The following is a 27,805-nucleotide window of genomic DNA, read 5'->3' as shown; positions in this document are numbered from 1 at the left end:
AACCTATGTGGGTTTCATTTATTCAATAGGTATTTACTGAGTGCATATTTTATGGAAAGTACTGTGTTAAGATCTTTTGAAAGGTCACGGAATAAAACAATGGAAATTACAATTTATTAGCAGGTAGTTTATTAATTTAAAGGTAGAATGAATGGCAATGTTAGATTTTTATTGTTTGCATATATATATTTATGTACGAATAGGTTTTTCTCTCTCAAAAAAATCTATAGCAATTTCTCACTTAAAGTTTTAGAAAAAGGATAAAATCCATAAATACTACAAGTCAACATATTAAAATAATTTTACTTCTTGTTCTGAATTAGTTGATCTTTAAACACCCATTGTTTTCCTTATTAAAAACTTAATCAATCTGAACAGTTATGGATAAATTTATACTGTAGAGCATCTGGTGATGAAATGTAAAAACAAAATCTTAATTATACCCCCCACTAGATCTGCTGTGTTAATTCAAGACAACAGATTCAAGTATTTAGACAGATGGTAGTGGAGGCCATATTAGCCTCTTGATTTCTCTACAGGGAAGCAAGAGAAAGCAGAGCTCTTAGGATCTGGGCTTGTCTGCCTACTTTCACACTTTGAAATCCTCGACAAATGCTGATTTATTCACAGCCAAATGTTTTCCTATCTGATTAGGCAGTTTTCTACTTCAGTAAGCATGTAATATGGAGGTAGCTGAATTTCCACACTAAGGAGTGAAAAAACAATATTTATAGTTTGGAAATAAAACAATCTGGAGGAATCAGGACTGTTGGGATCATAAAGAGCTTCATAGGGAGTAAATTTTTGATGAATCCATACCACAGGGTTAAAGAGTTAAAAACTTGGTTTTAAGAAGAATGAGACTAGGCTATGTTTATACAATAAACAAGGGTTTTAAAGAACTGTGTTTGTAATAAATTACCTTGAAGGCTGACTCTTGTCACTTATGATTGTATTATTCCTCAAACAAGAGGTGGACAAGTTAGCATTCTATTTGAATTCATCTCAGCTTACATTTTGAGTAACACTTTTAACTTTTCCTTAGAAAAATGAATGTAAGTAGCTGCTGAATGTGTTCCTTCAAAGGCAGGTGGATTCCAAGTGACTTCTATAAAGCAACACCAATTAAATTGACCTAAGAAAAATGGGAAATATTCATAAGCATAACTATGTAAAACTTCATTCTTGTGTAACATCATTTTATTTTACCAATTTGGTCACTCAGTGAGAAAAGGAACCACATTGTTATTAGTGGTAGTAACATCATGTTAAAAGAAGGTAACTGACAAACTGAGAGTTTAGGTAGTTCTTACACAAACTCCAAATGTTTGACTCATTCTAAGGCTCAGTACATTGTGTCTGTCATGATGATCATATTCCCAATTTCAGTGTCGCTTTTACATTCATTAATCAACAAATGTCAGTGATTACTGACCATGTACCTGGCAGTTGCTAAGCATTAGATATAAATCTGCATTTTAATGTTTACAAACTCATAGGTCAGATCTCCTGTCACTCATTATAAATTTTAGTCTGTTAAATATTTGTAAATACCAATTGCTTAAAGGCAAATATCATAGCATGATTTCTCAATTAGTTGTTTGGAAGCTACAAGTATCTGTTTGTCATAAATTAATTTGTCCTGTTCCTATTTGCATATTTTCCTTCTAAGGACAAGCTAAAGGACAACTTCTCCCCTTGTCCCTCAGAATTTATTAAAGATTTATTTATTTTTTAACTGTACATCATGTCTTAGTCAGTTTGGGATGCTGTAACTAAATACAATAGACTGTGTGGCTTAAACAACAAACATTTATTTCTCACAGTGATAGAAGGGAAGAAGTCCAAGATTAAGGTGCCAGCAAATTCAGCATCTTGTGAAAGCCACCTTCTTTCTGTATCCTTTCCTCTTTGTCTCTTCTTCTATGAGCACTAATCCCATCATGAGGGCTCCACCTTCAAGACCTGATTACCTCCTAAAGGCTCCATCTCCAAATATCATCACTGTGGGGATTAAGGCTTCACCATATGAATTTTGGAGGAACACAATTCATTCCACAGCACATCCTCTCTGATCCAAATATTTGCCATGGGTACTCTCTTCTTGTTTCTCCTTCTGCTTCTCTTCAATATATACACATATTATAAAGAATCTGGTTAACATGACCAGACAAGACAATGGGAAAACAAAGAGGTATAAAACATAGTCTTTGTCTTCAAGAAGTTTACTGTCACCTCCTGCATTCATTGTGCTCAAACTTCATCACAACAATGTTCAGTCTAATCTCTTGGGAAGCTTGCTCAAGTTTCCTACTCTTGCTCTCCAGAGATTTAGATTCTGTGGTTCTCAGAACGGGACCATGATTCTATATCTTGAGTAAGCACAAATAGTTCTGATGCATGCGGGTGACTGGCAACAGTTACACCTGCTTCTATTAGCTCTGTCTCTGTGTACCAGTTCCAATATGCAGGGTTTGTTTTGTTTTGGTTGTTTTTTTGCTTTTTCATAATTGCTATCGGTTGAAAGCGTATTATTTTCCAGACTATATACTTAACACATGTTATTTCATTAATCCTAACAACACTCTTATTGGGTAGGTATGACTAGTTTCAGTTAACAGATTTGGAAGCAATGTCAGAGAGTTTAAATAACTCTACTAAATGTCCACAGGCATTCATTCAACAAACATGTCTTGAGCTCCTATTAAGTAGGTACCTTTTATATTCTGGGAACACATTAGTGAAGAAGATGTACAAACCTCTAACAGAGGATAGACTTCTCTTTCATTATAAAACCTTATGCCATTATGTTTTACTATTCCCTTGTTCCTGAAATGTCTTTCTCTTCAATTCTGGTTATAGATTCCGATCTTATTTCTTGTGTCTGAAGGCCTCCAATTCCAATCCTTTCACAACAGATACTTGAATACGGTGATCTATGAATTTTTAAACAGTTTATTGATAATCTTCAGGAAACTCAGTAAAATTCTTGATATTTTATCAAGTTTTTTCCTTTGGCAAAGAGTCACCAGAATCCAACAGTTTCTGGAAGGAGGTTGTGATCCTCAAAATGTTAGTAATAAAGTGTGCCAACCCAGGTCAGAAAACTGGAATCGCTCTTTGGCCCAGAGTAGCTGCTTGAGAAATATTTTTTGAACATATGAACTTCAAAGAGATTTATATATCTAATACATGTGGAAAAGCATTACTAATTTATACAAGAATAAGCAGGGTGGGGGTGAATTATTTTAAAAGGTAACTGTAGAACAGTAGATTTCTTCTAGAGAGAACATGTATAGGCTACTAGAGAGATCAAGGAGTTGAAGATGACACCAGGATTTGATCTTGACATTGTCTTCAAGTAGCAATGGAAACAAAGAACAGCTGACTTGAGGTGAGAAGAGCTGAAATGGAACACGTTTTAGAAATGTCGACTCAGAGTGGTGTCAAATATTCCTATGAATATGTTAAGTCAAACATTCAAAAGATAGATCTTAAATCCATAAGAAAATTCGTATTAGAGCTATAGACTAAATATGCAATTACTTGAAGACAACCTAAAAATGGTGAAGTAAATTAAATTCTAAGAAGGAAGAATACTGAGAGAAGAAAAGAGAATTGGAACCGGAAATTCAGGAAGAAGTCAAACAGAGTAAGGGAGTAAGGAGAGCACAAGTGCTGAGAAATGTCTCAACTTATTTCAAGAACAAAAGGTTTATGATACTAGGTACTATTGGAATAAGCACTGGATAGAAAAAAAGCATGAAAGTTGATTTTTGTTAAAATAAGTATCTTTCAAAAGCATATATTTTGAAATAGAACTTACTCATTCCCCCAAGTTCCGAAAGATATGTAATCATCACCCTCAAAAATTTACACTCTATTAGGGGAGATCCAGCATAAGTATATTCTAGATATAAATACAAGTACGTACACACATATGTTTATTAATATCTAACACTAATAATTATTATCAGCAAGTTACAGTTAATTGTCTATTTAAATACTGGTGTTTGTTTTTATTAAAGTTTGTATATATTTATATAATATATGTACACATACACGTAAATAGATGCTCACATAATAGATGAGGGACACTTTCTGCTATCAAGGAACTCAGAGAATAATGGGAGAAGCAGAGTTAAGCAATAAATACAATAGAGTGGTGTAAGAATTAAACTTCACCATTATTAATTGGATGCTTCCTATGTGCAACAACTGATATGTTATCTCATTTATGCCCTCCCAACAGAGCCCATGCTTTTTATCATTAACTGCCAATATGGAAATAGGACACGGGGTAGTGTCAAGAAAAGTGCGCTCAACTTTAACTAAGAGGTGAAAGAGTGACATTCCAGAGGAAGTGGTAATTGAGTTGCATCGTGGGGAATGTCTGGAAAAAAGGTATCACAGAGAGAGCCTATGCTAATACAGAGGGAAAAAATGTGTTGGGCATGCTTAGGGAGCAAAAAGCAGTGTGGTTTAGCTGGACCGGCTAACTAATGGAATGAGACTGGAGAGTAAGCAGGGTCATATTGTAAGGCTGCTAAAATCTATGTATGTATTTAAGGTGTTTGATTCTATCTTGGAGGCAATAGAGAGCCATTTAAAAACTTCTGTTGCTGATGTTTGTTTCATGTTGGGTGTGCCCTGATACTGCTTGGGTTCTAAAATGATCACCACAGTTGTATGCAAATATATAGGAGAGGAAAGAGTCTGCAGGAATAAGAAAAAAAAGGAATTTTGTAGTAATCATCTATGTAACATGATAAGAGCATAAATTAAGGCGAGGCAGTAGAAACAAAAAGGGGAAGAGAGATGAAAGAGCTGTTTAGGAGGAAAACACAACAAGTGTACAATGAATACCTTAAGAGAGTGACAGGGTGTGCTAGTAAAAATTATGCCAGAAAAAAAAAAGGTATACATTGGGGCTGCACCAGGCAAACTGGGACGTTACCAAGAGATGTGAAATCAATGATACAGGATTTCAAAGGAGGAAAGGAGAGAGAATTGTTTACCAGGTTTTGAGCCACAGATCTACTATAAACTAGCTGCAACAACATTAAACAAGTTCATCTCTATGTAGTTCAATTTCTTCATTTTGAATGGGGACAACAGGGTTGCATTAGTAAATACATTGTATAATCAAATAAGTACATCTTGTGAAATACTTAGCATAGTGACTGACACATGGTCTGAGATACATATGTGTTTGCTCTTAATAAAGGAAACACTTTATGGAGAAGAGGGAACTGAGTTGGGCCTTGCAAAATGTATAGAATAGCAACATGTAGAAAATATAAAAAGGAGAGGCACTGCAATGATCATATATCAGATGTATTTGGGAAATGGAAATGGTCTAGTTTGACTGAATTGTACAGAATGGAAAGTAATGGGATATATACCAGGAGATCTATTTGAAAGGCAGTGCGTGAGAAACATAAAATGCAAGAAATTTAGACTTAACTCAGCAAGCCATGGAACATCACCAAATAATTTTCAGCAGGAGCAGCCTGAGAATAGATTAAATTTTAAGAGGGACAAGTAGATGTGTATGAAGTTCACACAGCAGTTTGGTATAGGTAATATTACAACTGAGCTCTGTCTCAAGTAACCAATAGCCATGATCTTTTCACCGTACCATATTGATTCTTTATGAACCCTGTCGCATTCTGCCATGCTATACTGAGATGTAATCAAATAAAAATTTTGTTTGAAGAAGTACGATGTGTGAGTAATGGCAAAAAATTATCTCTGAGCCAGCTATGTTACCTTATATAAACTGTAGAATCTCAATATTCTTAGCTTTAAAAGGGATGGTGTTTGCTCACAGAGTTAGTGAATATAAAAATTTCAGTTTTCTAAAATTGTCTGTTAAATTTCTGGTATGGTTTCCTGCTGCATGTACTTCTATATGTTGTCCCCTTAAAATAAAGCTCCATTAACTGAAGTTATTTGAACTTACATTCATTCTTTACAACCTGTAAAAGTTTAATTGGTCTTTAGTGACTCAAATTATTTTATGGGAATTAAATGAAAAATTTTTGCTTGGCACATACTCAGTGCTTAATACATGGTAGCTATTTTATTATAACATTAGGATCAGAAATGACCCATCTATAGGGAAGCTGTATAGTGTAGTGGATGAGAACAAGGAATCTGGATCCTGACTACTGGATACAAAGCCCAGCTTTCACATTTACCAATCACATCACCCAGAATAAGTTACTTAGTATATTTAATTGGAGGAAATAGTATTCGTATTTCATAGAGTTGCTTTGAAGATTTAATGAGATAGTATTTGTTAAGATGCTTAAAATTTAATATTTTCAAACATTTTTATAATGCAATAAAATAAGGTAAATTTAATTTTAAAATAAATAATAAATCTAATAACTTAATAAAATGCTGAAAAACTGAGTGCTGGCTAAGTATATGATACACAAAATGAAATAAGTAAATAGACAAACAGAAACGTCATTTAATCATATTTTCCTTGGGATATCTCAGCCAATAACAACTATCAGTAACTGAGAATTATTGGCCTGGGATGACTGTAACTGTTTATTCTCCTAAACTTGTCTGTTTTTTAATATCTTTCAAGCTCAGATACTTTTCCTTCTTCCAGAATATTGCATCTCATTATTCCAGTCTTTAACCCAATTTTGGTTTTTGTTATTACATGCAAGAGTAGGAATGTAATAGGCTAGGCACTCAGTGCATGTCTGTGGGATATAATAATTAAAATATTTAACAAGATATACAGAACTTGGCAAATTTAATAATTTTTTATATTGATTAGTTTCTAAATCACACAAGAAAAGATATTAAAAAACCTGATCAATGCACTTCATGCTAACAATCTGAAACTCTTATAGTGAAGAATGAATTTTTTTTCCCAAAGTAAATTTGTTCATTAATTAATTATTCAAGTTTAAAATCCAACTGCATGGGACTTCCCTGGTGGTGCAGTGGTTAAGAATCCGCCCGCCAATGCAGGGAACACAGGTTCAATGCCTGGTCCAGGAAGATTCCACATGCTGCAGAGCACCTAAGCCTGTGCACCACATCTACTGAGCCTGCGCGCTAGAGCCCATGTGCCACAACTACTAAGCCTGTGGGCCCTAAAGCCCGCATGCCACAACTACTGAGCCCACATGCTGTAACTACTGAAGCCCATGCACCTAGAGCCCATGCTCCACAACAACAGAAGCCACCACAATGAGAAGCCTATGCACCGCAACGAATAGTAGCCCCTGCTTGCCACAACTAGAGAAAGCCCGTGCACAGCAACAAAGACCCAACACAGCCAAAAATTAAAAATAAATAAATAAATAATAAATTTTAAAAAATAAAAAATCGAACTGCATTTATTCTTATTAGTAATTCATACTAAAGTATGTATTATATTAAAATTATGTCATAAAATATACACAAATAATTATAATGATGGCTAGGAATGAATAGTAAGTGACATCCAATAAAACAGGTATCTAGAGTGCAGAAATAGTAACATCAACAATAATAGCACTGAAAACATTTTTTAGTACTTTTTATGTGCCAACTGTTCTAATCAACAGATTGTAACATGAACTCTTTTATAATCCTCACAACAATGCTACATAGTGTTACTATTTTTATTTTACATGTGAGGAAACTGAGGCATAGGAAGGTAAACAGTCCAAAGTTGCAGTGATGATTCACACCACAACAGCCAAAACATGGAAACAACCTAAATGTCCATCAACAGATGAATGGATAAAGAAGATGTGGTACATATATACAGTGGAATACTACTCAGCCATAAAAAAGAAGGAAATAATGTCATTTGCAGCAACATGGATGGACCTAGAGATGATCATACTAAGTGAAGTCAGAAAGATAAATACCATATGATATCATTTACATGTGGAATCTAAAATATGACATAAATGAACTTACCTATGAAATAGAAACAGACTCACAGGCATAGAGAAGAGATCTGTGGTTGCCAAGATGGAGGCAGGGTGGGGGAGGGATGGACTGGGAGTTTGGGATTAGCAGTTCCAAGGATGGAGAAATGGATACATTTGGATACATAGGATGGATAAACAACAAGGTCCTATGGTGTAGCACAGGGAACTATATTCAATATCCTGTGATCAACCAAAATGGAAAAGAATATGAAAAAGAATATATATATGTATAACTGAATCACTTTGCTGTACAGCAGAAATTAACACAACACTGTAAATCAACTATACTTTAATTAAAAATAAACACACACAAAGTTGCAGTGATTGCAATAAATGAAGTCAGGATTTAAATTCAGGTAATTTAATCTCTAAGACCCCAAAAGGAAAAACACAGTTTACAGTATGCAAATGGTATTTCTTACTTTTACTGTGTTTCAAAAAAAGCACTTGAGATGAATAATTGTGTTTATAATACTCATATTTAATTTTAAATAACTATAGTATGTGAAATATTCAAGAATGTCTTCCCAGATGTCACTTTTCTTTATGCAAAATGAATATAAATCTGTTAATGAAAAAGACTTGTTGACTAGCTTAAAAATTCCAATACATTTCCCACCTACACAAAGGACAAAACAACAGCTACAGAGACTTGAGATAAACACGTTTCTCTGCACCTATGACTTAAAATTTATGTCACAAATATTACCTATTTCACTCTTTCTCAATGGTTTATTAAAAAGATAGAATAAAATAGATATAGCTAGGTAAAAGAAAGCTAAATTTTTACATATGACTGGGTCTTGAGTAGACCTGATAAGATTTTGAAGAATAGATAAACACTGCCAAACTTCCATGAGAAGCATAATGTTGGATGCAAAAGGGCAATAAACAAAATACTTTATTAGTTATATCATCAAGAATTCAGGTGTCCTAATTCTCTGCTCATGCTGCTACCACTCTATTGTTTTTGCTGCTATCGCATTACTTTTTCCTATTCTTCTCTATATGTCCTGGCTTCTGCAAACTTCTGGCTTCTATAGTCTCACTAGCTATATTGCTTCAAAATACCACTGTATGTTTCTCATGCTTTCTAACTGTGCACATTACACTCTGCAGTTCTCCTGTATGCCAATTTCTACTGACCTTTACTGTACAGGTCTATCATGAATATATCCACAGAGAAAAGATCTGACTGGGGCAGCTGCATGATTTTATGGTGTTGCTGATGAGAAGAATTTGTTTTCTTCATAGCTTGTCAACTAGATCACTGATGGCAAGTGATGGCAAAACAGTGATGTTTGTTCTTGGTGGATATAGTCTGCACAGTAGGATTCTACTAGAATGGCCACACTAAGTCATGTCCTGATTGCAAGGAAAAGGGGAGCTGGAGGTGGTAGAGCTTGAAGAGAAAGTGCTGGTACCACTAGGTTAGAAGTCAGAGATCAAATTTTGAGACTGCAAGAGTGACCGCAAATTGAACGGAGAAATCCTGTGGCACCACAAGGGGAGGAGCCACATCATCAGCTCACATACTGCCCTCAAACTTGAATCTTGAATTAAGAGTCTTGGCTGACTCTTATATTATTCATGCATGGGACAAGACATTAAGAAACTTGCTGAAAAGTTACGAGGGTAATGAGCAGGAATTTCAACTGCTACCTGGTACTGGCAAGAGGAAACTGAGAATTCATATTCTACCAAGTTAAAGGGGCTCTGTAAACACCTTATGCATTTCATTAACAAACAAACAAAAGGAGGCTACATGCTCTTTGGTGGGGCTAATGGTGGATTCCAGGAGGGCTCTTGCCAGGGACTACTTCCCAGAACTTCTGCTGCCAGTGTCCTTGTCCCCGTGGTGAGCCACAGCCACCCCCCACCTCTGCAGGAGATCCTCCAACACTAGCAGCCATGTGGCTGACAGGGCCCTGGTGCTCTGGCCTTGTGTCAGGACTGAGCCTCTGAGGTGGGAGAGCCAAGTTCAGGACACTGGACCACCAGAGACCTCCTAGCCCCACATAATATCAATAGGCGAGAGCTCTCCCAGAAATCTCTGTCTCAACACTAAGACCCAGGTCCACCCAACGGTCGGCAAGCTCTAGTGCTGGACACCCCATGCCAATCACCTAGCAAGACAGGAACACAACCCCACCTATTAGCTGCCTAAAATCATACTAAGTTCACAAGCACCCCAAAAGACACCACTGGACGTCGCCCTGCCCACCAGAAAGACAAGATCCAGCCCCACCCACCAGAACACAAGCACCAGTCTCCTCCACCAGGAAGCCTACAAAAGCCACTGAACCAACCTCACACACTGGGGACAGACACCAAAACAACGGAACAAGGAACCTGCAGTCTGTGAAAAGGAGACCCCAAACACAGTAAGTTAAGCAAAATTAAAAGACAGAGAAATATGCAGCAGATGAAGGAGAAACGTAAAAACCCACCTGATCAAACAAAGGAAGAGGAAATAGGCAGTCTACCTGAAAAAGAATTCAGAATAACGATAGTAAAGATGATCCAAAATCCTGGAAATAGAATGGAGAAAATACAAGAAACGTTTAACAAGGAAATAGAAGAGCTAAAGAGCAAACAGACAATGATGAACAACACAATAAACAAAATTAAAAATTCTCTAGAAGGAATCAATAGCAGAATAAATGAGGCAGAAGAACAGATAAGTGACCTGGAAGATAAAATAGTGGAAATAACTACCGCAGAGTAGAATAAAGAAAAAAGAATTAAAAGAACTGAGGACAGTCTCAGACACATCTGGAACAACATTAAATACACCAACATTCAAATTATACAGGTCCCGGAAGAAGAAGAGAAAAAGAAAGGGTCTGAGAAAATATTTGAAGGGATGATAATTGAAAACTTCCTTAACATGGGAAAGGAAATAGTCAATCAAGTCCAGGAAGCACAGAGAGTTCCATACACGATAAACCCAAGGATAAACATGTCAAGACACATATTAATTAAACTTTCAAAAATTAAATACAAAGAAAAAATACTAAAAGCATCACGGGAAAGGCAACAAAAAACATACAAGGCAATCACCACAAAGTTAACAGCTGGACTTTCAGCAGCAATTCTGCAAGCCAGAAGGGAGTGGCAGGACATATTAAAACTGATGAAAGGGTAAAACCTACAACCAAGATTACTCTATCCAGCAAGGATCTCATTCAGATTCGATGGAGAAATTAAAACTTTTACACACAAGCAAAACTTTTACAGACAAGCAAAAGTTAAGAGAATTCAGCACCACCAAACCAGCTTTACAACAAATACTAAAGGAACTTCTCTAAGCAGGAAACACAAGGGAAGGAAAAGACCTACAAAACCAAACTGAAAGCAATTAAGAAAATGGTAATAGGAACACACATATTGATAATTACCTTAAATGTGAATGGATTAAATGCTCCAAGCAAAAGACATAGACTGGCTGAATGGATACAAATACAAGACTGGTATATATGCTGTCTACAAGAGACCCAATTCAGATCTAGGGACATGTACAGACTGAAAGTGAGGGGATGGAAAAAGATATTCCATGCAAATGGAAAGCTGGAATAGCAATTCTCATATCAGACAAAATAGATTTTAAAATAAAGGCTATTATAAGAGACAAAGAAGGACACTACGTAATGATCAAGGGATCAATCCAAGAAGAAGATATAAGAATTATAAATGTTTATGCACCCAACATAGGAGCACCTCAATATATAAGGCAAATGCTAACAGCCATAAAAGGGGAAATAAACAGTAACACAAAAATAGTAGGGGACTTTAACACCCACATGCACCAAGGGACAGATCATTCAAATTGAAAATAAATGAGGAAACACAAGCTTTAAATGACACATTAAACAAGATGCACTTAATTGATATTTATAGGACATTCCATCCAAAAGCAACAGAATACACTTTCTTCTCAAATGCACATGGAACATTCTCCAGGCTAAATCATACCTTGGGTCACAAATCCGGCCCTGGTAAATTTAAGAAAATTGAAATCTTATAAAGTATCTTTTCCAACTACAACCTTTGAGACAAGATATCAATTACAGGAAAAAAACTAAAAAAATATAAACACATGGAGGCTAAACAATATGCTACTAAATAACCAAGAGATCACTGAAGAAATCAAAGAGGAAATCAAAAATTACCTAGAAACAAATGACAGTGAAAACATGACGACCCAAAACCTATAAGATGCAGCAAAACCAGTTCTAAGAGGGAAGTTTATTACAATCCTGTCTCAAGAAACAAGAAAAATCTCAGATGAACAACCTAACCTTACACCTAAAGCAGTTAGAGAAAGATGGACAAAAAAACCACAAAGTTAGCAGAAGGAAAGAAATCATAAAGATCAGATCAGAAATAAATGAAATGAAGGAAACAATGCAATGATCAATAAAACTAAAATCTAGTTCTTTGAGAAGATAAAAAAATTGATAAACCATCAGCTAGACTCATCAAGAAAAAAAGGGAGAAGACTCAAATCAACAGAATTAGAAATGAAAAAGAAGTAACAACTGACACTGCAGAAATACAAAGGATCATGAGAGATTATTACAAGCAACTATATGTCAGTAAAATGGACAACCTGGAAGAAATGGACAAATTGTTAGAAAAGCACAACCTTCCGAGACTGAACCAGGAAGAAAGAGAAAATATAAACAGACCAATCACAAGCACTGAAATTGAGACTGTGATTAAAAATCTTCCAACAAACAAAAGCCCAGGACCAGGTGGCTTCACAGGCAAATTCTATCAAACATTTAGAGAAGAGCTAGCACCTATCCTTCTCAAACTATTCCAAACTATAGCAGAGGGAGTAAAATGCCCAAACTGATTCTACGAGGCTACCATCACCCTGATACCAAAACCAGACAAACATGTTACAAAAAAAGAAAACTACAGGCCAATATCACTGATGAACATCGATGCAGAAATCCTCAACAAAATACTAGAAAACAGAATCCAACAGAACATTTAAAGGATCATATACCATGATCTTGTGGGGTTTATCACACGAATGCAAGGATTCTTCAATATACGCAAATCAATCAATGTGATACACCATACTAACAAACTGAAGGATAAAAACCATATGATAATCTCAGTAGATGCAGAAAAAGCTTTCAACAAAATTCAACACCAATTTATGATAAAAACTCTCCAAAAAGCAGACACAGAAGGAACCTACCTTAACATAATAAAGGCCATATGTGACAAGCCACAGCCAACATCGTTTTCAACGGTGAAAAACTGAAACTATCTCCTCTAAGATCAGGAACAAGACAAGGTTGCCCACTCTCACCACTATTATTCAACATAGTTGTGGAAGTTTTAGCCACAGCAATCAGAGAAAAAACAGAAAAGGAATCCAAATCGAAAAAGAAGAAGTAAAACTGTCACTGTTTGCAGATGAGATGATACTATGCATAGAGAATCCTAAAGATGCTACCAGAGAACTACTAGAGCTAATCAATGAATTTGGTAAAGTAGCAGGATACAAAAGTAATGCACAGAAATCTCTTGCATTCCTATACACTAATGATGAACAATCTGAAAGAGACATTAAGGAAACACTCCCATTTACCAATGCAAAAAAAAGAATAAAATACCTAGGAATAAACCTACCTAAGGAGACAAAAGACCTGTATGCAGAAAACTATAAGACACTGATAAAAGAAATTACAGATGATACAAACAGATGGAGAGATATACCATGATCTTGGACTGGAAGAATCAACATTGTGAAAATGACTCTACTACCTAAAGCAATCTACAGATTCAGTGCAATCCCTATCAAACTACCAATGGCATTTTTCACAGAACTAGAACAAAAAGTTTCACAATTTTTATGGAAACACAAAAGACCCCAAATAACCAAAGCAGTTGTGAGAAAGAAAAACGGAGCTGGAAGAATCAGGCTCCCAGACTTCAGACTACTACAAAGCTACAGTAATCAAGACAGTATGGTACTGGCACAAAAACAGAAATATAGATCTATGGAAAAGGATAGAAAGCCCAGAGATAAACCCACGCACATATGGTCACCTTATCTTTTAAAAGGAGGCAAAAATATACAGTGGAGAAAAGAAGCCTCTTCAATAAGTGGTGCTGGGAAAACTGGACAGCTACATGTATAAGAATGAAATTAGAACACTCCCTAACACCTTATACAAAAATAAACTCAAACTGGATTAAAGACCTAAATGTAAGGCCAGGCACTATAAAACTCTTAGAGGAAAAAATAGGCAGAACACTCTAGGACATAAATCACAGTAAGAATCTTTTAGACCCGCCTCCTAGAGAAATGGAAATAAAAACAAAAATAAACAAATGGGACCTAATGAAACTTAAAAGCTTTTGCACAGTCAAGGAAACCATAAACAAGACAAAAAGACAACCCTCAGAATGGGAGAAAATATTTGTAAACAAAACAACAAAGGGTTAATATCCAAAATATACAAGCAGCTCATGCAGCTGAATATCAAAAAAAAAAAAAACCCCAATCCATAAATGGGCAGAAGATATAAATAGACATTTCTCAAAAGAAGATATAAAGATTGCCAACAAACACGTGAAAGGATGCTCAACATCACTAATCATTACAGAATGCAAATCAAAACTACAGTGAGGTATCACCTCACACTAGTCTGAATGGCCATCATCAAAAGATCTACAAAGAGTAAATGCTGGAGAGGGTGTCGAGAAGAGGGAATCCTCTTGCACTGTTGGAGGGAATGTAAATTGATACAGCCACTATGGAGAACAATATGGCGATTCCTTAAAAAACTAAAAATAGAACTACCATTATGACCCATATGCCCACTACTGGGCATATACCCTGAGAAAACCATAATTCAAAAAGAGACATGTTCCACAATGTTCATTGAAGCACTATTTACAATAGCCAGGACATGGAAGCAACCTAAGTGTCCATCAACAGATGAATGGATAAAGATGTGGCACATATACACAATGGAATATTACTCAGCCATAAAAAGAAATGAAATTGAACTATTTGTAGTGAGGTAGATGGACCTAGAGTCTGTCATACAGAGTAAAGTAAGTCAGAAAGAGAAAAACAAATACTATATGCCAACACATATATATGGAATCTAAAAAAAAATAATGGTTCTGATGAACCTAGCGGCAGGACAGGAATAAAGATGTAGACGTAGAGAATGGACTTCAGGACACGGGGAGGGGGAAGGGTAAGCTGGGACGAAGTTGGAGAGTAGCACTGATATATATACACTACCAAATGTAAAATAGATAGCTAGTGGGAAGCAGCTGCATAGCACAGGGAGATCAGCTCAGTGGTTTGTGGCCACCTAGAGGGGTGGGATAGGGAGGGTGGGAGGGAGATGCAAGAGGGAGGGGATATGGGGATATATGTATACATATAGCTGACTCACTTTGTTATACAGCAGAAACTAACATAACAGGTAAAGCAATTATACTCCAATAAAGATGTTAAAAAAAGAAAAATGAAGGGTGATAATTTAAAAAAAAAGGGCTTCCTTTGTGGCACAGTGGTTAAGAATCCGCCTGCCAGTGTAGGGGACACGTTTTTCTTGTTTGTTTGTTTTTGTTTTTTAACATCTTTATTGGAGTATAATTGCTTTACAATGGTGTGTTAGTTTCTGCTTTATAACAAAGTGAATTAGTTATACATATACATATGTTCCCATATCTCTTCCCTCTTGCATCTACCTCCCTCCCACCCTCCCTATCCCACCTCTCTAGGTGGTCACAAACCACCTAGCTGATCTCCCTGTGCTATGAGGCTACTTCCCACTAGCTATCTATTTTATGTTTGGTAGTGTATATATGTCCATGCCACTCTCACTTTGGGGGACACGGGTTTGACCCCTGGCCAAGGAAGATCCCACATGCAGTGGAGCAACTAAGCCCGTGCACCACAACTACTGAGCCTGCACTCTACTGTCCATGAGCCACAACTACTGAGCCCATGTGCCACAACTACTGTAGCCTCTGTGCCTAGAGCCCATGATCCATAACACGAGAAGCCACGACAATGAGAAGCCTGCACACCACAATGAAGAATAGCTCCTGCTTCCCACCAACTAGAGAAAGCCCGTGAACAGCAATGAAGACCCAACACAGCCAAAAATGAAAACAAATAAATTAATTAATTAAAGAAAAGAACCCTAAAAAATAAAACAAAAACAACACAAGACAGGCCTTGTCCTAATATTAAAGACCACCAAAGATAAGGTATATGCCCTAGGACTAAAGACAGTACTAAAAGATGGATGTCCTATCAAAGTGTACATCAAAGCCTCCAAAAACACAAGACAGTTAGCTAATTATTTTGCTTCCTCCTACAATAAAAAATAAATGGTCAGAGAAACACAATAGAATCTAGAGTCTCTACAACAAGTTTTCCATAAAGATTGGCTAGTAATAATTTACTAAATATACAAAGAAGAGAAAAAAAGTGATCCATACTGAGGAAAAAAAAAGCCAATTGAAGTGCAAATGACTTGCACATGACTCAGGTGTTGGAATTAGCAAACCAGAATTTAAGCATAATTATTATAATTAAGACTTAAAGGAAAAGATAGTCATAATAGGTGACAATTTCAGCAGAGAAATAAAAATTCTAAAACTTAAAGCATAATAACTGATGTGAGAAATCCACCTAGTGGGCTTAAAAGCAGATTCTTAAGAGCAAGTAAAAGGGTAAACAAACGTGAAGACAAATTAATCGAAATTATGCAATCTAAATAAGAAAAAAAAGTGAAAATTTAAAAATTATGGAGCATTATTGATCTGTGAGTCAACATCAAGTAGTCTAATAAACATGTATTTAGAGTCCCAAGAGAGGAAAGAGAGAAAGGTATAGATATAATCTTTAAGGAAATAATGGCCAGAATTTTTTTCCAAAATTTGATTTAAAATACACTGTCTGTGAACTCTAACCAATAAAGCAAGAAAAGTAAATAAATAACATAAATACAGGAAAGAAAGAAATAAAAGGCCATAAAATCACACATGGGAGACATCCTAGAGAATTTTAGTTTACAACCTGTACAAACAATTCTTCCTATAAAGATACAGTGATCTATAAAGTGAGGGATTTGTATAAGAGGAGACAAACAAATCAATGAAAGAGAAGACTAAAATTATATTCAACCACATATATGGTCAATTTCTTTTCAACAAAGAACCCAAATAACTCAATGGATAAAAGAAAGTCTCCACAACAAATAGTCCTGGAGTAAGAGGATGTGTGCATAGAGATCATTATGAATTTTGACCCCTACCAAATGCCATTCACAAAAAATTTGTTCCAATATTACAGACCCAAAGAGAAAATTAAAGTTCAAAAACTTCCAAAAGAAATCCTAAGATAATTTATTTGAAAGTTTGTGATAGTCAAATATTTCTTAGAGAAATACAACGAAAGTAACCATAAAATTTTTAAATGATAAATTAATCTTCAAAATTTAATATTTCTTTTCATGAAAAGTCATCAGGAAGAAAATAAAAAGGTATGCTACAAGCTGAGGGAACATATTTAAAATACATATATTTGACATTGATTCATATCTAGAATCTATAAAGAATTTCAACAAATCAATTAGGCAAACAATTATTTAATAAAAAATAAGAGTTTGAACGGACAATTAGTTAAAGCAAATGTATCAGTGTCCAATAAATACATGTAATACTGTTCAACATCATTAGTTATTAGGGAAGTATTACCAACAAAAGATAGCTCTTAACCCACATTAGACTGGGTAAAATTAATGTTAACATTTCATTGTAATCCTATCTGTCAGCCATCCCAAATATCCCTCCCCTGGGAAAACAGCTGGCTACCCACGTGTATTTCTAGAGTCATTTTAGGCATATATGAACATATAAAACATAGAGTTGTTTTCTTTTTTAACATATAAATATTAGTATACACTATACCCTGTTACATAATTTGATTTATTTGGAGATCCGTCCATATTAGTACATAAACAGATCACTCATGTTTGTAACTGAAAATAATGTTCCATGTAGAAGCTTCAGTTTAACACTATAAAAGTCATCGAATCATATGGTTCAAATCTTCAATACCAAGTAATTATTTTTATATTTCTCTGCTCAAGCATCATCTGATATGTATATGAACAATATGATAGCAAATTTAAGTTAAACCAAAGGTAACAGATAAAGTTACTACCGTTACTGTATTATCTAAATCAGTTGACACCCAAATATCATCTAATAGCTTAAAAAATAATTCCAATATTCCATAGTTACTAAGTTTAAAACATGTATTAAATAAATATTTTTCTAATTACATTTAGCAAACTCAGAAGAAAAGTGTATAATTGACGATGAACTGCAGACACTTTAGATGAATGAACAATAAACAAAAACACTGTCATAAAAATTAAGCAACAGTGTACAGTTTTAAGCAGAATGTTTTGTAACTTTCAAAAAAAGGAAGAGATAGATGCTATTGTTTCTTCATTGAAGTAACTCAAAACTAAGCAGAAAATTTCGTTATAAACTCTTTAGTTCGTTATATGACCTACTTTATCTCTCATTTACAATCTTTCAAAACCATGTTGTTAGTTTTTTTTCTTCCTCTTATCCTCATCTGATTGAAGTGAATAAACTTTTCTTCACTTTTAGAAAATCGTACTTCCTTTAGGCCAGATTCCCCTCAATGAAAAGTGATTTTATGGATGTCAGCAGAAGTGAAATAACTGTAAGAAATCAAACCTTCATCCAGGTATGTACAGGGCTCTTTGGTCAACACTGCCACATCTATGGCTCATATATTGTTTCTGTGAATGGAGACCCAAGTATGATGCCTGAAATTAAACAGTGCCAAAGTGGCCTAAAGGGGCTAACATATTTTAGAGTCACAAAGTGGGTATTTTTCTAGGCTGAAGGCCACTGTTTTCAGTTTTTATTTGTTATTTCTTAATCTAATATGTATTAATCTCTAAAAAGTAGGGCAAAAGCATGATAATATATATTTTTTCTTTTAAAAAGGTTAAGTCTTCTCCTCACTCCAGTTCTTTGTATCACTTGCTCCTCTCTCCAGAAGCAGCCACTGCTACAAATCTCTTGGCTCTACTTCCTGAGTGGTTCTGTTATTAGTAAACAAATGGTAGTATGCTGTCTAGAATAATTAATGCAATTAAGTACACAGCTGTAAAAATTTTAGAAATGTACTCACAGTTAATGTATAATTTAAAATTCCAAGAATCAAATCTTAATTTCAGAAGGTATGCTCTTACTTCTGTGCCACTGAACTGTAGTAACTATACGCGTACAGTACTCGCAAAAGTCTAAAGCACAACACAAGTGAGAGGCTCTAATGCATTGCTTTCAAGTTAGAATGAAGCCACATGCAGCTTCTGAGCTTAAAAGAAATGTCTGACCACTGGCTTTCCTCTACTCCCCATTTACTTCTTAGGATAGAACTCAAGCCCTGGCTCATGGACTTCTCGGAGGGCCACAGGAAAAGGCGAAAGTTACTTAGGCACCATTATTCTGTATCCAGACTAATACCAGACCCAACACATGGCATGATGTGGAGCAGAGCTGCTATAAAAATGTATTTCTCCTTTAACCCCTCCATGTAAATCATCACAAAGCTTCCCTCCACTGATTTAAACAAATTTGTCTTTGACCTCTAGAGTCAGAACTGGCCTCAACAACTCTTTCAGATGGTTGTAGTATTGACTGTTTGATGTATGTCAGCTACCATAAAATGCAATACTATTTCATGACAGATCTTCAAATAATGCCACATACGTCCAAAGTCACGGTAACAGTCTTTATTCCAAGTAAATAAGTAGCATGAAATACTGCAGATTAATGAAATAGTGCACTTTGTTGTATCAAGCTTTGGCATCTAATGCAGCTGTGATTTGTGGTAGTGTTCAACCAGTTGCAACACCTGTCAGCATGCTTCCTCTAGAACTTCAAAAGGCTTCCGATAAATACCAAATGCTTGAAAGGGTTCTAATGTGCATAAGTAAGAACTTTTCAGGGTCTGTGATTTTTGGTATTTAACAACCAGATCAATATGATAGTTCATAAAACAATCAGTTGCTTAATGATCTATCTGCAAACATTCAAGTCTGACAATTTGAAATACCACAGAAGACCCAAGAAATTATATTTGTTCACTTTTGTGGAAGAAAAAACTTATTGAACACTCTTTAAATAAAACCTAAACTCTAAAACTAGAGAAAGGTTTCCAATCAAAAGATATTTAGATAATTTCTTTAAGCATTAAATGTTTTTCAAGGAGTTTTCAAGCAGTTTCCACCGATTGATATATATATGTATATATAACTAAAAATGTATAAACATTATATATCTTATATAATTAAATATTGTTCATTATATAACAAGAAATTATATTATACATATAAATTATTATAACTAGTATATATTAAATATATAAACAAAATATTCACAAATATATACATATATATAAATTTGTATCTCTAAATTGAAATGAATTTCAACATCTTTATGTTTAATAAACTGTAATACAGGAAGATACTGTATTGAGTACAGTATTAAAACATTTTGGTACTTAACAGTTCAAAAATTATTTTATTTAATTGAGACCAACTGGCCTCATTGCTTCTTATAAACGTTGCAATATATATTCAGTAAAAAGGAATAAAAATGAACACATGTTTCTCCTTAAAGAAGGCAAACAAAGGTTTTTCTTACACAATAAATCAGCTGCTAGTGGATTTCTAGGACATTGCTTTAGGCTATTTAGGTATAAAACTTAAGAAAAAAAATTACCTTTGTGTGGATCCAAAACTGGTAGAGGAGATTGAACTGAAGATGAACAGCATAGACTGAAGGTGGTATGAAGAGGGCCAGTGGAGAGTAGAATATCTGAAAGATTAAAACATTATAAATTTGCACATAGGACTTCTCAACATAACATATACTATCACTAATGATTCAATATTTTGAGTCTATCCTTCAGCAAATATGTCTTATTTTTAGCAAATATATCTTATTCTGTACATTTTATTGCCATGTTTGACCTGGCAACATTAATTTTTCCACATGATGATAAAGTTATAGACATGTTGGAGCTAAGTCCACTGGACTTCTATTTCACATTTAATATTGTCTTCTTAACAAAGCATACAATGTACGTTGTTTCCTTAATCTTGAAAAGGTTGGGTGTATTTCCTGGAAGTAAAGAGGTTTTTTAATATATACAAAAATACACACTTTCTTTAAGTAAAAGAAATGTAGGAGCATGTGCCTTTATACCTTGACAGCTCCTAAACACTGTATTATTATGGCATTCTGAGTAACAAAATGCAATTATAGTAAAAGACAGTAACTTCATATGAGAAGGGGAAAGAATACATTTTCCCTCTTAAATTTTACTTTATTATTTTGTGGTTGACAATATCTCCTGATTTTTTTTCAAAGTTAGTAAAGAAGGAGCTATGATACTGTGCCATTGTGGAAACAAGTTTTGAAGGTCCCTATTTCCTAACAGACGGAAATGCCTCTGCCTTGGGAAACAACTTATTCGTAAACCACTGGTTAGAATCAATGAGTAAGCACAATCTGCTGTGTTCTCCCAATGACTTTGATCCCCAAGAGTGGTTTCATGTTGTAAGAAAACTTTCTATTAAATGAAAAACTAAACAACAAAATAGGAAGAAAAAGAATCAGACTTCAACTTTACATTTTGGGGTTTATAAAGTTAGTATTTCCAAAAGATGAGATATTTTCAAAACATGCTTTCAGAATACTACAATTTTATTTCTGAATTATTTTAAAGCTTTTATTCCCAATTAGGCCAAATATCATCTCAACAACGTTTAGTAATGAGGATATATTTGAAATCAGACATTTTCTTATAGTTTTTGTTTCGAACTTTAAGTCATGAAAAATCTCAGCTGTCATCACAACAGGATCAGTTGCATTATTTATAAATTCATTATTAAGCAATGGATTAGATTAGTGAACAACAAAAGAACACTGGGCTCTTACTCAAGACATTCCCTTTTAAGCCTTCATTCTACTACAGAATGGCTCTGCAATATTTACAAATTTCTTAAACTTCTCTAGGCTCCAGTTTCCTCAAATGACTGGTGAAGGAGAAGACCATCTGAAATCTAGCCATCTTTTTAGTTCCAAAAAATCTCTAATACTGTGATTTGATTTGAGAATATATTAATATAGTTCTCTTACAATAGGTGAAAAAAATATTTGAAACACATATATGACCAATGATTTAAGTATTTTAAGTTAAGGAATATTTTGGAAACTTTGAGATGTAAATAAAAATATAGAACAAACTTATCTTGATGCTTAATAAATAGTTCTCTCTAGAAAAAGAGTTCATACAAGATGACTATTTATAGTTCATTATAATTCCTCAAAGTGTGAAGAAATAGTCCTTTGAGATAACAACAGGTATTATGGAAAAGGGTGTTCTATCATCAGATAAACTGTGAAGAGTTGAGTAAGGCAAGTGAACTTTCCTTACCATAGAAATTCTCAGAGACTTTATCATGCTAGTACAAACCACAGCCTGTTAGCCCATAGAACACTTTCTTAAGGAATTTCCCATAAGATTTCCTAAAAACGTATTTGATGAACCATGTTGTTGAATTGGAAGAATCAGTATTCTAATATGACCATATTACCCAAGGCAATATACAGATTCAATGCAATCTTTATCAAATTATGAATGGTATTTTTCACAAAACTGGAACAAAAAGTTTTTTAATTTGCATGGAAGCACAAAAGATCCCAAATAGCCAAAACAAGCTTGATAAAGAAGAACGGAGCTGGAGGAACCATGCTGCCTGACTTCAGACTATACTACAAAACAACAGTAATCAAAACGGTATGGTACTGGTACAAAACCAAACACATAGATCAATGGAACAGGTTAGAAAGTCCAGAAGTAAACCCACACACTTACAGTCAATTAATCTATGACAAAGAAGGCAAGAATATATAATGGAGAAAAGACAGTCTCTTCAATAACTGGTACTGGGAAAACTGGACAGCTACATGTAAAAGAATAAAATCAGAACATTTTCTAACACCATATACAAAAATAATCTTCAAATGGATTAATGACCCAAATGTAAGACTTGATACTATAAAATTCCTAGAGGAAAACATAGGCAGAACACTCTTTGACATAAATTGCAGCAATATTATTTTGAATACATCTCCTAGAGTAATGGAAACAAAAGCAAAAATAAACAATGGGACCTAATTAAACTTAAAAGCTTTTGCAGAGCAAAGGAAACCATAAACAAAAAGATAACATATGGAATGGAAGAAAATATTTGCAAATGATGCTACTGCCAAGGGCTTAATTTCAAAAATATACAAACAGCTCAATGTCGAAAAAAAATCAAATCAAAAAATGGGCAGAAACAGACATTTCTCCAAAGAAGACATCCAGATGGCCAACAGGCACCTGAAAGGATGCTCAACATTGCAAATTATTAGAGAAATGCAAATCAAAACTACAATGAGGTACGGCCTCACACCGCTTAGAATGACCATCATAAAAAACTCTAAAATTAATCAGTGCTGGAGAGGGTGTGGAGAAAAGGGAACCCTCCTACTCTGTTGGTGGGAATGTAAAGTGATGCAGCCACTGTGGAGAACAGTATGGAAGTTCCTTAAAAAGTAAAAATAGAGTTACCAATGATCCAGCAATCCCATTCCTGGGCATATAGCTGAAGAGAACTCTAATTTGAAAGATCCATACACCTCAATGTTCACAGCAGCACTATTTACAATACCCAAGACATGGAGGCAACCTAAATGTCCATCAACAGATGAATGGATAAAGAAGATGTGGTATCTTGATACAATGCAATATTACTCAGCCATTAAAAACGAATGAAATAATGCCATTGGCAGCAACATGGATGGACCTAGAGATTATCATACTAAGTAAAGTAAGTCAGACAGAGAAAGATAAATATCATATGATATCACTTATATGTGAAACAAAAAATGTGATACAAATGAATTTATTTACAAAACAGAAATCGACTCATAGGCATGGAAAAAACATAATTACCAAAGGGAAAGGGGGGAGGGGGTTTGGATAAATTGGGATATTGGGATTAACAGATACACACTACTATATATAAATTAGATAAACAACAAGGATCTACTTTAGCACAGGGAACTATATTCGATATCTTGTAATAACCTATAATGGGGAAGAATGTGGAAAAGTATCTATATATGTGGATATATATATATATATATATATACTCATATGTATATATACACATATGTATATTTAACTGAATCACTTTGCTATACACCTGAAACATTATAAATCAACTATACTTCAATTTTTAAAAATTGATGAAACAATGTCTCAAATCTTACAAATCAGTAAATATAATGATGAACTTACAATTAGAAAAATGAACTCAACATAAATTACAAAAAATAACATTTCTAATAAGAAATAAAGATATATGTCAGGGAGTAAGTCACATGAATCATATTAAAATTAATTTCTTGTGATTAATATAATACTATAAAAAGAGTCTAATGATACAATTAAGGTTCCAATTTCTAAAATTGAAATCAGCTTAGTAAATGTCAACTAGTTCTGAGAATTCTTATCTTCTTCTCTACTTCCAAATCCTATACAGTTTTAAAAACTGGTTTAAATGCCACTTCCATCATAAAGCTTCAGATGGTACTAATTTGTCAGAAGAAATTTCTCCTTCCTCAAACTTAAACTCTTAGTACCTGGGCCAGAGGATATTATACTGTTTCCCGAATATATCCATTTCTGCCGTGCATTCAAACCCATGTTATTCTGACTCCAAGGCTCTTTTGCCTTAAATTACACTATCTACCTTAGGTTATTTTATTATCTTTTGATAGAGGTCATACATAATAGGGTCATGAAGGAGAGAAACAACACAAATCTGTATGTGTGAGGAGAGAATAAAGATAGGTCTAGAGGTGACCTTAGGCTAATGGGGAGGAGATGAGTGGGTTTTATTCTGTTCATCAAGTAAATGGGGCAGGCAGGGGTGGTATGAGGAAGCATCATGAAGGAAAAAGCAACATGGCCTTGAGGGGGAACCGTGAGTATTCTGGCACTGCAGAAGCCATTAGAGAATGGGCAAGAGATTGGGGGGAACCATGGAATTCATGGATAGATCTTAAGAAGTCTGTGAACCCCCTGGATAGGACTATAATAAAGTGTGAACTTGTATGTATGGGGGAAATGTGTGATTTTCTAAAGAAACAATCTGTAGCTTTCATCAGGAAGGCTCTGGGGAATCTGTGGCTCACCACAGCCAAACAAAAACAAAAGATAATTTAGACATTGGTCAAACCAGAGAGGGAGCATTTTAATGCCATTCTAAGGAGACTGGATTTATCCTAGGTCAGGAGGGAGTAGTTAACGTGTGATTTTTAAGCTTGTAAGAAATATAAAAGTGGTATGAAATCCTATTTGTATAGCCCAGTGAAAAATCATGCACATTCACCACAGCAGCAGCCATGGGAATGGAGAGGCAGACTATATACAAGAGACCCGTGGATTTGGTAACTATTTAAACATAGGAAATGAGAGAAACAGAGGAGAATTAGAAGACACCCAGATACCTGGCTTGTGTGAAGGGTGATGTTGTTCACCAAGATGATGAACAGGAGGAAGAGTAGATTTATAAAGTTCAGCTTAGGGTATACTGTGTTGAAGCCCTTGAGGAATATTCCAAGAAAGCTGTTGAGGAAGCAAATATGTCCCGAAAATATCAACTGAACTAAAAAACGACACTGGATTTGCAGCTATGGATCAGTGGAGCAGTAGGCCTGGAATGCAAACCTCAGTAAGTTGAAGAATCATTCAAAGGAGGTGATGAAACAGAGGTAGGTTTGATTTACTTCTCTCTTTCTCCAAGAACAAGGAAGGAGAGAGCTGGAGGTATTTCTTGAATAGAACATATGGATGAGGGAGGAGATATTGTGTGTGTGTGTGTGTGTGTGTGTGTGTGTGTGTGTGATTTGATGTGAGAGACATGAATATATTTATGGCATATTCAGAAGGAGCCAGTTGAGAGGAAGAGGGACAGATGCCAGGAGTCATTGACAGGACAAAGTCCAACAGAGGAACACAGTAGGACCAATGTCACCAATCTAAGGATTAGACCTACTGAAGAGAGGTGAACATTTTCTGCAAAACTAGAGGTAAAGGATATGCAGTAGGTCCTTGTTGGTTATCTATGAACCTAAATGGGAAAAGAACTTGAAAAAGAATAGATACATGTATATGTATAACTGAATCACTTTGCTGTATGCCTGAAACAAACACAACATTGTTAATCAACTATACTCCAACGTAATATAAAATGTTTTTACTTAAATTAAATTAAAAAAAAAAATTAAGTATATGTACCTGTGAATTCACAAATCTTAATGAAAATATCTGAACAGAAATAGAGAGAGGGAAAACCAGAAAAACTAATTTCTCTGTGACGTTTTAAATTCATTTATTGGCTGACAAACAGGGGCAGCAGTGGAAAGATCTTGAGGAGACTGAGGAATTTTAGAAAGGCTTCTCCCAGGTAGGGGAGAGGCTCATGTTTATGGCTTAGTTAGCAGCACTGACAGCTCATTTGGGTTTGGAAGCCATTCGTGGAGGGGCACCAAACTCCCAGCTGGTGATGGAGGACACCCATGGCGCTCAGCAAGCTGGGTGTGGGAGTGAAGCAGGTGAGTGACCAGATTCAAGCAAGGCTTGGGGACTTAAGGGCAGATGTAGCAGAAGGAGGTAGCCTGTGCTTGCTAGCGTCATGGGCATTAAGCATCTTAGGTTAGATGAAGTAGGAAGGAAAGCCATGAGGAATGACAAGCTGGGAGAAAAAGCAGGGGTTGACAGAGGAGAGCTGGCCATGAATAAGCTGTAAGCAAAATGGTTGAAGCTCAAGGGTATAATTACTTTGAAAGAAATATTTTTTAAAAAGTCTTTTGCGCTCCAGATTCATGTCTACTTTATTTTAATAAAGTAGTTTAACCTGACTAATAGCTGCACTTCTATGATTCTTGTTTATTTCTGTAATACTTTACAGACATTTTCCTTGAGAATTGAGAAACTAAAGATTGAATAATTCCTTAAGTCTGTGATTAGCAATGACAGACAGCCAATTCCTCTGATTGCAGGTAGAGTACTCATCTCCGTCCTTAAAACACATCTACTTAAATTGTGATGTTTGGAGAAAGTGCTTGTGTTTCCACTTAGAAAGTCTTCTTTAAGAAATCTGGGCCCACCCTTCTGTTCCCATTTCTGTGCTCTTAGCCATTTCCCCTTTTCCCCATTCCGCCTTCTTATACATCCTGTATTCTAGCCATACTCATACCGTGATGGGTTGAATTATGTCCCCTAAAAAGGGAAGATTTGGACACAGAGATAGACATGAACCCAGGAGGAACTTCAGTGAAGAGGGAGGCAGCAATCGGAGTGATACATCTACAACACTAGGAACACCAAAAACTGCCAGCAAACCATAAGAAGCTGTGGATCTGATGCTTCCTCACAGCCCTCAGAAGGAACCAATCCTGCCGATACCTTGATCTTAGATTTCTAGCCTCCAGAACTGTGAGACAATGCACTTCAGGTGTTCTAAGTCACAGTTTTTGGTACTTTGTTAGGGCAGTTCTAAGAAAATAATACACATACCATACATGTTACTTGCCATTCCCTACGTTTATCATATTTGTTCATAATTTCGTGTTTTCACAGACATTCTCCTTCTACATAATGTTCCACTTATAACCAT

The 27,805-nt window shown here is 35.2% G+C and overlaps 1 protein-coding gene across 5 annotated transcripts in view; it reads right to left on the bottom strand.

Annotated features, from left to right (window-relative positions):
• The window catches only part of AGMO (alkylglycerol monooxygenase), a 374,058-nt gene that overhangs the window by 180,053 nt on the left and 166,200 nt on the right, over window positions 1-27,805 (bottom strand). For all 5 annotated transcript variants that reach the window (XM_079932554.1, XM_079932551.1, XM_079932555.1 and 2 more), the window contains one exon: window positions 20,787-20,882. In XM_079932554.1, coding sequence (XP_079788680.1) covers window positions 20,787-20,882 — 96 coding nt within the window. The remainder of the gene's footprint in view (window positions 1-20,786; window positions 20,883-27,805) is intronic.

This window comes from Stenella coeruleoalba (genome assembly GCF_951394435.1).
Source record: "Stenella coeruleoalba genome assembly, chromosome: 9".
In the NCBI taxonomy this organism is placed as follows: Eukaryota; Metazoa; Chordata; class Mammalia; order Artiodactyla; family Delphinidae; genus Stenella; species Stenella coeruleoalba.
The sequence above is the reverse complement of the archived record's forward strand: the minus strand, read 5'-3'. Positions and strand labels throughout refer to the sequence as shown.